At 41.9% G+C, this 13,266-nt stretch overlaps 1 protein-coding gene across 2 annotated transcripts in view; it reads right to left on the bottom strand.

Annotated features, from left to right (window-relative positions):
- Positions 1-345: 345 nt before the first annotated feature.
- Positions 346-13,266, bottom strand: part of LOC121627747 (MAM domain-containing glycosylphosphatidylinositol anchor protein 1) — a 171,467-nt gene continuing 158,546 nt past the window's right edge. Inside the window, exons 17-18 of one of the 2 annotated variants that reach the window (XM_041966793.1) lie at positions 11,865-11,982; positions 346-5,596 (exon numbers count right to left, since the gene is read on the bottom strand). In XM_041966793.1, coding sequence (XP_041822727.1) covers positions 5,511-5,596; positions 11,865-11,982 — 204 coding nt within the window. In that variant the 3' untranslated portion in view covers positions 346-5,510. The remainder of the gene's footprint in view (positions 5,597-11,864; positions 11,983-13,266) is intronic. The other variant, XM_041966784.1, reaches the window with a different exon arrangement.

Below are 13,266 nucleotides of genomic sequence, written 5' to 3'. Positions count from 1 at the left end.
AAGACTTTTGAGCTCTGCAGCAGGATAGAGCATGTTTATTAGCGAGCATCACAGGTCCTGGTAGGCAGATTGTGTTGCCTTTGGACAGAGCCAGGCTTGCTGTTTATGCAAATGCAATCTAATTGGCTGCTGGCTGTAGCTTCATATTTAGCATACAGACATGAGAGCGGTGCTGATCTTCTCATTTAACTCGGCGAGAATGCATATATATATATATATATATATATATCAGTACATTCCCTTTTCATACAAGAGCAACTGCAGCAACAAACAATAATTTTTGTTTCATTAATGTTTATTTATACCTTTCAGAGTCATATTTCAAATATATTTTCCTCTAAAATACTTCAGTACATGACAGATATACAACACCCAGCACTGTTTAAGACCCTTCTTCCCTTTTCTCCCCATTAAAGGTGCATTTCACTTCTTTTGTTCCAAAATGGATCAATACATAGAGCGCTGTATGCTGTAGAACCTGACAGTGAGCGTGTGTACCATCACTGTGACCGATGCACTGTTTCCCAAAACCATCTTAATGTGAGCACGATGCTTGTCACAGTGAGTTACAATTGCTAGGTGAGTCCTAAAAAAGTATTTTATAAGGTTTTAAGGTGTATCCCTTTGAAGCTGCTTGGTGAAAGGTGTGTTGCCACAGAGACTCCTCCATGTGTTTTGGTAAATCATCAAAAAGTCCACTTGAACACGAGGATTCAGTTGTGGACTTGAATGTGGGATCAGACGGTTGCTTTTTTGAGAGAGAGAGAACAAACTCACTCGAACTACATTATATTGAAACAGAAACATTTTCCTAAAACAAATCAACACTGCTTTTAATTTTTTTCTTTTTGGGAAACCATAGCAAAGGTCACAGTGTTTTGTGGAAAAGGTCATTCAGCTCTGTGAAGCAAGGCTGTGATACCCTAACAATGTTCAATAACATTCCAGGGAAGCATTACTCTCAGGTTGATTCACATTATCTTATTTCCAACAAAAAAAAAAAAAAAAAACTTCTGAACATGTACCTCACTTTATTACTGTTGACAGGAGGAATACTCCTACTGCCACTCAGTTGCTCAGTTATTGGCAGCTTCCGGACAATCTCTTCCAGGTCAACTCCAACCAGTTCAAGACAGTACAGACAGTATACAGTAGATGGAAGATTAACAGTCAGTTTGTCATTCCAGTTGTTATTGTTTACCTTTATGATGGCAGAAATCTATTTATCGGTAAACGGATGAATGAGCAGGTTGAAGTGGAAATAACCAAGTAGCATTTAATGGACACTAACAGGATTTTGCAACTTTTTGAAAGATTACACGGACTGTGTGACCGACTCAATCTATGTGAGAGGATTGGAACTGAAGTCAAAACTTATTAAACATTGTGGAATAGACTCCAGTAGATTTACTGTGTCACCTGCCTGATCAGAGAAAATCTGAAACAGTTCAGCCCATTTTCATCACTAATTCATGTGGTAAACATTTAGCTGGTTGTCTTTGGTTTGTCTTTATCAAAATCATTTCAAACTGCTTTTGAAATCCTCCAAGTGCTTTATTTTTACTTTTGGACAATCCATCTAATTCTATCAAAGCACTAATTTGTCAAAACGCAAGAGGCAACTAATGATCCAGTACGCTTGCTGGTTAAAAACCACAGAGCTGTACAGGTAATGACTTAACTGAAGTTGGGTTCTCTGGGTGCTGTTTACAAAGTTAATGTCAAAGACGTCTTGATGGACTTTCAGCCCTACACTCGAAAAGCATCAGTCAGGCTCATTACGTTTCTGGTGCTTGAAGTGAAAAAACTCACACTTCTGAACTACTGTATGCTACCTGCCAGCTGTGCTACACATTCTCAGTGTGCTCAGCTACAGCTCTGCATGACGATCGGCAGGGTTAGGATGTTTGTTTGCTACCGAAGCGTGTCGTCTGAGGCAGATATTTTTTTTATTATTGGCAAAAGCTTTTGATTTCTTCACCTTTTCAAATTTTCATTTTACTGAGAGGTGTTATGCTGAAACAAATGAAGCAGATGATTCAGCAACTGAAATAATATGCATCAGTTGAATTCTAAGTGAGGCTTTAAGCATGTGATTTTATTATAGAAGATGTGGGCAAACCTCACTTTGTATCCGTCCTAGATACGACATGACTAGAATGAAGTGTTGCTGTAGGTGTGCTCCACTGAATCCTGCAAAATGGCAACTACTAAATATTCAGACTAATGTTGTAGCTTGATTTACACTCTACTGAGCTTAGTGCACCAGTTCTGAAGAGTTTTGCTGATTAATTTTTGGAAAGAAACAAAACAAAAAGTTGCGCTCTCATACAGGAGCAGGTGGCTCGAGTACTCGTTACTTTTCAACCTTGCCATATTGCCTCATGACACGTATTATAATACAGTTGGCAAAAAGTGACAATTTGCTGCCATGTCAGTCAACACAATCATAACCACAGAGCTTAGCGATGAGCTGGATTATTTGCACATGTGCACGTTATGCCTTGATGGTCTGTTCTCGTGTGGGTGAAATAATGTGAAATAACGTAATGTCTTCTCCTTCACACTCGAGAAAGATGTTGTCACAAAAAGCCAAAACACACCCAGGACACCCCAAGGATGTGTGTGTGTGTGTCTGTTTGGGAAGTACAGACAACACATCTTAAGAGTCCCACAGTTCTGTGCCTGCTGTCTGTTAACCTGCAGCTGTCACATGTCTAAATGCAATGATAACAGTGGTAGTGTTTCTCCTGTTACTACTGTCATTGAAATATGAAGCACTCAGAGGAATGATATGACAGGTAGCATGATGAAATGCCATGCACGTCAATGCTTAATGATATTTCTAAAATGTATTTAGTACTATATGGGTAATGTACTGACCCACAGTGTGTTGCTTCAGTGCCAAATGATGCTCACGTACAACTTAAGATGGCATAAACACCACATTCCGTATCGGCTGGTGCAATTGGAGATATTGCAATGAATGCCAAACACAATTTGCTATGTTGTCCTTTTGGAAAATGACAAGGACATTTTGAGGAGATTATAAAAAAGTTGAAAATGTTTTAAGCTTAGTCTTATGGTATATGATTGCAGAACAAACAAGCTACTTTTACAGGAACGCATGTCACACAATTTCTCTTCTAAAATAGTTTGTATCATTTAGGTACAGCCTGCCATCAGGTCCACCCATCGTACCAAAGTGCATTTATGATGACAGAGATAAAACGTTTTCGAGAGTTTGCTCACCGCAGGTTTCAAAGAGCCTCCGTGTTTTCATCACACTCTGCTGTCTGTGGAGTCTCACAGATCTGTCTTAACATTGAAAGTGCCGCTCGCACCAAACAGGCACACCATCTCTGTGTGTTACGTCCTGTTTATGACTGGAAAATCAAACCAGACCACAAAAAAGAAAAAACCAACAGATTAAAGAAAAAAAAAGGTGCAATAATCAAAACAACATGACATGACACAGACAAAAGTACATACAGTGCTGAAAGGACTGATTCACATGTAATGCACGTGGTAATGAAGCAGAACATCATACACAAGCCGATCAGTTACTGGAGCAGGGTGACTGGCGAAGGTGGAGTTTTCTAGAGATAAGTTGAAGCATGATGCAGCAAAATGCAAGGATGCTACCACCCGCCCCCCAAACAGCTACAGCTTTAACATTATGGATGGCGAACACACAATAAATCAGAGCTGATAAACGAAGGTAGATGTAGCCATTATGTCTGTTTTTCTGCAGACTGAACTGCGATCTTAAATGTAATCATGAACGACTGAATATCGATCTATAGATATGAGTATTGCTTACCTTTAACAATCATATCTATGTGAGTATGAAACTGCTTTACACGACAGACATTCAACGCTAATTAAACAATGACAGAAAATCCAATATGCAATTCACACTGCACACCTGCCAGACACTGACACTCCTTTCCACCTCTCACTCATAATTCATACATGACATTCATTAGCGTGTGGAGAAAGGAGTGCTCTCTGATCATATATTCAGGTGAACTCACTGCAGGCTCTTTTCTGGCCCCCTGTACCACAGCAGGCTTCTCTTTCCTTTAGAGACATATCCAGTTATTCCATTGTGGTTGATCAATTCAGACATCTGAGTCATGGTGTCCAGTGATGGGAAGTTCATGGTGAACGTTGCATCTGCCGTCCATGGTGTCCAAAAATGAGATGTGTTTGAGGCAGAGGGTGAGCTGAGGGTGGGACTGTGATGTCAGCAAGGAAAACTGAGCGTGCGTGTGACTGAGTGTGTGTGCGTGTGCATGTGTGTGTAAAGAAAAGTTGAATTTTCCATCCAGGTGGCTTGGGTCGTCCTTGCTTTTCCATCCCCGTGCTCATTTCAGGCTCTGGATCACAAATCATCTCCTCTTCCTCTCATAAATATTAATATAATACTTTATTACCCATTGCCCTTGACCCTTATAATGCCGTAAACAAAAAAACAAAACAAAACACAAAATATCAAAAACATTGAATAGGTCTGACAAATTGCAACATCACATAATAAGTAGAATAAAACCCAAAGGAACAGCAGAGGTTGTATAAACGTTGTGCTTCTTTAATTTCACTTTGTAAAGTCCTCCACTGTCCTAGTTGTGTTTTACTTTAAACTTTGTTATATTTAATATATATAGAGAGATAAATGTACACGTATAATCCGCACTGAGGTTAGTCTCTTGTGGCAAGCAGAGGGCAAGCAGAGAGGCTACCAGGAGCACCCTTCTTTTTTCCTCTGTTTCTAGTTCGTCCTTTCCTCACCGATCTTTTGTTTATTCATTCATTCATCAGTTTTTTTTTCACCCCATCTGTCTCTTTTGCCATTCAGTCGCTCCCATGGTCCCAAAGGTTGGGTTGTAGGGGAGACGTCTTCGTGGATTTTTCCCCACTTTCTCTCTCTGTCTCTCTCTTTCGCTTTCTTCCTGGAATCCCGGTTTCCTCATTTTATTCCCTCAGGTCCTTTGTCATCTTTGGTAGAGTGTCCGACACTTTGGTGTGTCTGGGGAATAGGGTGGAGGGGCCGTCGAGGATTTCGGTTGGAGGGAGCGGAGATACATGACCAGGGCGGATGAAGAAAGGTTGATGAAGGGGCAGAAAAGGTGACAAAGTGACGCTGACATGGATACAGTGAATCTCATCAGATTAATAGATCGACAAAGGAGAGAAAGTGAAGTTCGACTGTCAGAGATCATTAAGTATGTTAACCATAAATACAGCATGAGCGTCAGTTGTTACGCTGAGCGTCTGGAGAGGAGAGGTTCAAAGAAAGCAGAGCAGGAGAAACTAGACAAAGACTTTGTGTCACTACTTATCTAAGCGAGAAGGATGAAATGTAAGCTCGAAGGATAGAAAGACAACAAGTGGAGAAGGACAGACAGTTGGGAAAGGGCAGGGAGAAGGGTGGAGAGAGAAGTAAAAGAGCGCGAGTCAGGGCAGTGTCTGTCACTACAGACAGGTGGTGCTGTGGGAAGTGCTCATCATCTGTAGAGTAGCGACAGGAAGCAGGAGAGGCCAAAGGTCAGCCAGCTGGCCAATGGGAGCGGGTGCGATCCACCAATCAGAACTGTGGAGACAGATGAGAAAGGAGTCATCATCCATGAAAAGAAGATGCTTACAGAACACTCTCTCGCCAGCTCCTGCTATTTAATTAATGGAGTGATTCATAACTAAAGGCTTTACAGTGAAGTTCCCACAGACACAAGTCCTCACGGTGGAGAGTCCACCTATAATTACAGGAATGCTGAGCAATCATAGGGCTTTTTGCAATGTACAATGTATCCCTGAATTCATTTAGTTTTTTACTCATAATTGAACCTTCTGAGAAAACACTGGAAAAAAGATGTATCATATTTACATTTCACATGTGCTGCTGATTCAGTGATGAATGAAACAGCTCAGAGTGAGACATAAATGTAAATCATTCATATTTAAAATGTATGTGCACTTAATTGAATTATTCATTTGATTATCTGATTATTGATTTTACAAATGGCCTCACAGTAAGAATTTCTCATGAATGTTACTATGGCTCTTCTTTTTCTCCATCACATTGATGGTGTAAATTAAATCTTTCTTTTCTTTATTTCCTTTCTTCCTCTGTCCAGGCTAACCTTGACTTTACATTAACCCCAGGCTAAGTAGATTCACTGTACATGTATATATTTATCTCTTTGGCCTAAGGCTGTCTTAAGCCTGAGGCTAAGCACAGCGGCATGTGTGATGAAAACACAGTGGTTTTGTAGAGTTTAGAGCTTTCTTCTGCGCAACAAAAAGCATCATTTGAACAACACCAAACCATGGGACCAATGTTGAAAGCAGGAGGATGGTTTCAGAAAGACCCAGCTGTGTTTCATGATTTCACGTGGAGAGAAGCGAGAGACTGACCGAAAGAGTCGAGTGGAAGGGCAAAGGAAGCAAGAGGGAACTGAGAACGAGGGGGCGGATGAGTTAACAGAGAGGTTCAACATGGAGATCCCACACTTTGTCATGGCAGCGCTGAGATTTTAATGACAAAAAAAAGTTACAATTGATGTCATCATCAATACATGATGGATTGTTTTTCTTGAATGTTTCTCTGCAGGTTGTTATTGTCAGAGGATGCAGCACACGCATCTTCTGTGTGCTTGAATTTAATAGTTTCGAACCCTTTCATTGATATCAATAACAGGCAGCTGCAGAGATTTCTCAGGTTTCCGATCTATTATCTATTTTCTTTTACTTTAAAATCCTACAGTCCCACAAGGAAGCAATATACAAAAACACACACATTCTCTTCTTTTACATACTGTACATACAATATACTCTCTCTTTTCTGCAAAAATGCTGCAACAAATTACACATACAAGCTGCGCAAAGACAGAGATTCATAAATACAAAGCAGGTACTGTATTGAATAGATCAATATGATTTTATATCAGAGGTCCATCCTCCAGGCAGAAAATCAATATTTATAATAAAGCTCTGATCCATATGCAGTGTTACCCCCACACACACGCAGACAAACACACACACACACACACCTTCCTACAGTATAGTCTGCAGGCAGCAGATTGAAGTGAAACATGGTGTTTTGCATCTCTCTCTCCCTCTGTGCTTCAGGTCTATACATCACTCATCTATCTGTTCTGTAATAGAAAAGTAATCCATATACAGTGTGATAGTACATTGAACTGCATATGGATTACTATGGACGTATGCGGTGCAATGTATTTTGCATGTGTTAGTGTTATGTGTGTATATGTTATGGGTGGTTCTGTGAATGTTATTGTACAGACAGCTCACAATTCACTCACATAAATCTGAGCCTCTACGCCTGCTTCATAGTGCTGCCCTTGTCCTATAAGCAAGAAAATAGCACAGTCTGTCTAACCACCAATGTCCAGATGATCACAGGTAAAACTGCATCTTATTAAACATTCTTGCAACCTGCCATCATCCCCTTCTTTACAGTCTTCTGTAAAGAAAGGCTTCCAAAGGCAACTGGACTTGTTTGTGCACATGAGTGTATAGATGTCCATTAGATCATGCTAAGCTACGTCCAGGTTTGAATTTGACCTTAAATGTATTACTCCTGGGCTGCACGGTGGCTCGGTGGTTAGCAGCGTCGCCTCACAGCTAGAAGATCCCCGGTTCGATCCTGCCTGGGGTCTTTCTGTGTGGAGTTTGCATGTTCTCCCTGTGCAGCGTGGGTTCTCACCGGGTTCTCCGGCTTCCTCCCACAGTCCAAAAACATGCTTAGGTTAATTGATAACTCTAAAATTGTCCATAGGTGTGAATGAGCGTGTGGTTGTTTGTCTGTATATGTAGCCCTGTGGTAGGCTGGCGACCTGCCCAGGGTGTCCCCTGCCTTCGCCCGAGAGACGGCTGGGATAGGCTCCAGCCCCCCCCGTGACCCTGCAAAGGATTCAGCGGTGTATAGATAATGGATGGATGTATTACTCCTGGACTACTGTTTCACCAGAAAATGATGCCGTGGATCAATGTGATAGAGCAGCAATAATGCCATGAGGAGGAAACTCCTACAATGCAGAACAGAAAAAAAGAGAAGAGACAAGCTTGCCTTCCACCACCTCTCCTCTGAACACATATCGGCAGAGCGCAAGGCGCTCTGTGATTTATGCAGGCAGAGTTGCAACAAACATGTCAGAGGCACTCACCCTTCATTTGTGGAGGACTGTAAGATAACAGTCCCCAGTGTGTGCACGTAGTTAACCTGAAGTAAATATGCGTGCATGTGAGAATGCATATACCACAGATGTCAAATGTGTGTATTTGTGAGCTTATATGCATCCCTGTGTGTGTACACGTGCTAACCCTAACCCATCTACAGTAAGTCTCCACTGACAACGCCTGGGGTGGATGCGCATATATGACTGTGAGTGTGAATGCAGTGTGTGTTTGCGTGCATGTGTGTGTGCCACAGGTGTGGTGTATCAGCTGGGTGATGCTGCCAGTCTCACCTCCTCTGAGATACAGGGAGCAGCAGCAAAGTCTCACCAGAGAAGTGCACTCTTGCTCAGAAATGACTCACCCCCCCTCAAACACACACAAGCACACACATAGAGCCATATGACAGTTTGTTGATCAAAGCTCATTGATGTTATGCATTGCTTTGTAGCACTATCTCACCATGTGTGTCTGTTTTAACCTATTTGTCTATCTCTCTCTTTATCTACGGAACCAGGTGTTTTTCTGGCAACGCTGGTCCTCTATAATGTAAAAACAGCACATATGCACAAACACATGCATATGCCAATTCCCCCACATGAAAAAGAGCAGGTGTACGTGCAGCTTTAGAAATCTGAGAAAATGACTGCATGTGAATATTTCCATCTTTTAGTTTTACTCAGGCACAAACAGTTTTGCGTATCTGGAAGGTGCATGCCTCTTACATGAGGAAAGCCTTACGATGTAGAACTTTGGTTTGTAGTGAAATGAACCCAGAATAAATAACCCTGATTCCAAAATGATGGGATGCTGTGTAAAACATAAATAAAACATAATGTGATCATTTGCTTTTTGATATCTACTCAACTGAAAACAGTACAAAGACAATATATTTAATGCTTTCCTCATCAGCTTCATTGATTTTTGTAAATATCTGCTTATTCTGAATTTGATGCAGCAACACATTTCAAACAAGTTGTGACAGGAGCAACTAAAGACTGGGAAAGTTGTGGAACGCTCCAAAAACACCTGTTTGGATCATTCCACAGGTAAACAGGTTGATTGGTAACAGGTGGAAGTATCATGATTGGGTATGAAAGGAGCATCGTGGAAAGGCTCAGTGGTTCACAAGCGAGGATGGAGCGAGGTTCACCACTTTGTGATCACATGACTGTATATATTACTGCATGAGCTCAGAAACACTTCGAGACCCTGTGCATCTTGCACTGCGCATAATTGGTATGTAATAACTTAGTTTGCATTTTCCGCTGAGTCATATTCCTTTTGATATCATCAAACCTGGCAAACCTGAGTGGAGTTAAATCCTCTTCTAATCCTCATGTTACTTTGCCAACTCCATCGTGGCAAAATCTGCGCTCAAGACAGATGCATTTGTGTTTCTTACAGTGACAAAAGACTCATCAGTCGCCTGCCTGATAATTACCCATCTGTCTGCACTGTATGTGTCTGCCTGCACAAAACCTGCAGGACACACATGCACACACTCACACACGCACACTCAGAGAGCTCCAGAGCTTTCCTCTTCCTGTTTACACCTTCATCCATTATTCACTCTATCCGCCAGTGTCTTTACATGCACATATGTGCAAGATCGCACACATACACACATCTCACGCTTGGGACTGGAGGAGGTAAAAGTAGGATGTTAATAATTAATTCCCTCATTTTTTTGGTGTTTTGTGTTGTTTCCATGGCCCTAATGTTTTCTTCGCAGTAGTTTCCAGAAATAAAGAAGTGAACAAGACCATGCCAAACGTAGGTTCTCACCAAATGTTGCTGCATAAAATCTAAAATTCTGTCCACACATCTATTGCATATCTGTGCTTCCTGGAAGGTGGTCCCTCCTCCTCTGTCGCTCTACCTGAAAGTTTCCCCTTTTTTCCCCATTAATGTGTATTTCCTTATCTGAACTGAGGATCTTAAGATAGAGGGTGTCATATGCTGCACAGATGGAGGCACTGGAGGCAAATTCATGATGTTGGACTATATGGACAAAATTGCCGTGACTAAAAGGAGTCACTGCACGTGAAAACAGTTAACAGCTAATGTTACAAACCACATACATTTTTAAATGGTGAGATTACTTTACAGTCATTAGTCTGTTCTACAATGGCAAAATGCCGAAATAAGATGAAGTGAACCACAGTGGCTGAACAACAGTTAGAATATTAGTTATGTATTCTACCATAGTAATGACCCACGTGATTGATTCTTATTCAGTTTCAGAGTTTCAAAGTGTCCCCATTTTACCTCCCAGCAATGGCAGTGTGCTATAAGAGAATGCTGCCAACTCGCTGTTGTTGTGCATGTCTTTAGACACAGAGAGTGTTGTTATAAGAATTTAATGTTTGTGTGCTTGTGTGTGTGTGTGTGTGTGTGTGTGTGTGTGTGTGTGTGTGTGTGCACGTCTTGGCAGGCAGAGTTCAGCTCTTACTGTAGCTAAACTGCTGGCAGGTTTGAGTTTCATATTCTCTTTCTTCTTTCAGTTCTTGGACCTGTTTCTCTCTCCATCTCTTACCCTCCCTCCCTCCCTCTCTCTCTCTCTCTCACACACACACACACATTCACACATACACTCACACCCGCACATACATTTCGGTCACTCTCTGTCTTTGACCTTTTCTCTCTACGTCTCTCCTCCACACCCCCACCCTTTCAGCTATTTGAGCCTCTCTCCACACGCTTACATGGACATGCACTCATTCCTTGTAGCCCACATGGTTTTCCCTCTGGTTCGCCCTTAAGGCAAAGTGGACCATCACAAACAGAAGTTATAAGGAGCAATTCTGTATAGTATTCTGTTATTCTATACATCGGCCCATCGTTTGTTTTTTGCCATGCCGACGAGGGTCTTGCACGTCGGCATGAGTGGTGTGGAGACATTGTGGTACTAGTAAAAACAACTCTCTTTCCCTCAACTTCACTCATGCTGTTTTTCTCTAAATCCTTCTCATGACACACTCTCTCTCTCTGCCCTCTCTCGCTGTCTCTTTAAAGGGTAAATAACACAAGCTTTTAAAGACGAAGAGCAGAGTGTCGCGGTACAGAGATAATAAAGTGGAGATGGCTAATAGAGAGAACAGAAGGTAAGAGGACAAGACAGGATATAATGAAGGTGGGTGTGGGGGAGACAGCGGGGGTGTGGTGTGAAAACTTAAGAGGATGAAAAGATAGAGGGAAATGTGAAGTAAATAAAGCGATAGAGGCAGAAGAAGGACAGCAAATGATGATGAGGCTTGCAGCGACCTGTGGTGTCCACTTGTCTCCATGCAGCCTCCACACTGACAACCTTTTCTCTCTGTGTTATAGTCCCAACCCCCCCGAACACTAAAGAAGATATTTAGTTCTCTTTCTCTTCTTCCTTTGAAAACCTCATCTCTACAGTAATTCCCTTCTCCACTGCTCCTTAATTTGTTTCTTTTCAGTGAAATCAATCCAAATCGGTTTAATTTACTGCTTTACTCGCATGTCTCCTGAAAACAAAAAAAATGCTATTAACATGTTTTAGACCTTTAAGAATCATATTGCCTTCTTTACTGCAGCTCCCCTGAAGGCGCCTGCATACGCAGACAATGAGGGAGGAAACAGTTGATGACAGATGGCGTTTGATGGTTGTCTCTCCGCTCAAATAAAGGAAATCTTACCTGTCTTACCTGCGCTGGCTACAGTGTTCTCCTGCTTGCACTTCCCGATGGTGATGGACACGTCGTCGATGGCAATATCCCCCTCGAAGCTCAGGCCTCGAATCCCTTCAAACACAATCTGTTTTGGGAAAAGACAAAGAGGCAGATGGATGTTGGGTGAGTTCATACGACACTGTGTATATCCACACCTGACATGAATGAAGAATCAGGTTTTGCCCCAAGACTTGACCCGATCTCAAACTGGCAAAATAAAGGAATTAAATGGCACTGCTTTTTTTCTGAAGCACTGATCAAACAGCACAGATAACAATAGGCAGGCAGTAGCATCCTTCAGTATTAAATATTTAGAAGCTGCATTCTTAACCCATAATCATTTGTGGAGCCACAACAACAACACTAAACAGGAGACTCATCTGAAAGTGTTCCAGACGAATTCCCCATTTTAGCCACCAGCCATCTGGTTTTGACTGACAGCCTAATTATTGTGGTGTACCAAGGCACCCGGCTAATCAGAAACCAAGCGTATTCTGTCTGGAATATGAGGAAGGAAAAAGCAAATAAACAAGGAAACTTTGTTGCTCCCAAAAAAAACACCAAAAAAACCAAAAGCAGCTCTGTGCAGACTGGCACTTTGTAATGTATAATTTTAAATATGATAACCGATGTGCTTCCTGTGTAATCATGTCTGACAGAATTTCAATCCCACAGTAATAATGGCTCATTGTATCTGTTAAGTGGCTTCTACAGAGAGAGGTGCGTGGGCTCGTGCATATAGCAATATTTCCCACTGCATCTGCCAACTGTCCCTTGAGCAAGGCATGTAACCCGCAGGCTATTCCAGTAATAAGGTGTGACTGTGTGTGTGAATGTGATGCTGATGGAAAACCTGCCTGCGTTCTGCCTGTATACCACGCTGGTACTAATACATAATGAGACAGCAAGTGGGTGCATGCATGGAGGGGTGGCAAATATGCATGACTGGCCTCACTTTAAAAACTCCATCTGCTCACACCAATCTGCTGTTTTAACACAGTATTTAACCCAGTAGGCAAGTAGAACAGACCTGCCGTCACTTTGTGTAGAAATATATCAAGCCATACCAAGCCTGATATATTTATTAACCAGGTTCTGACCCATCAAGGAGAAAAGCTCGACCCGACCCCACAGATGTTCAGAGAAAATGAAATGGCAAAGCAAACACACCGTGGTTGCCACCTGTCGCCACTGGGGCATTCAGTAGCCGTGTTTTAATCTGCAAGTGTGGTGCTGTGTTGGGCATAACAGTAATGTCTGTTTGAAACAGAAATGCACGGGGTAGATACCAATAACATATTCATTGCCATAGACAACGATCAGCATGACTGTGTGCATGTGGGGGATTTTACCTGTTCACCTCTGCAGG

Source organism: Chelmon rostratus, chromosome 1, assembly GCF_017976325.1.
Source record: "Chelmon rostratus isolate fCheRos1 chromosome 1, fCheRos1.pri, whole genome shotgun sequence".
In the NCBI taxonomy this organism is placed as follows: Eukaryota; Metazoa; Chordata; class Actinopteri; order Chaetodontiformes; family Chaetodontidae; genus Chelmon; species Chelmon rostratus.
Note: the sequence above shows the minus strand (reverse complement) of the source record. Positions and strands in the feature narration are given on the sequence as shown.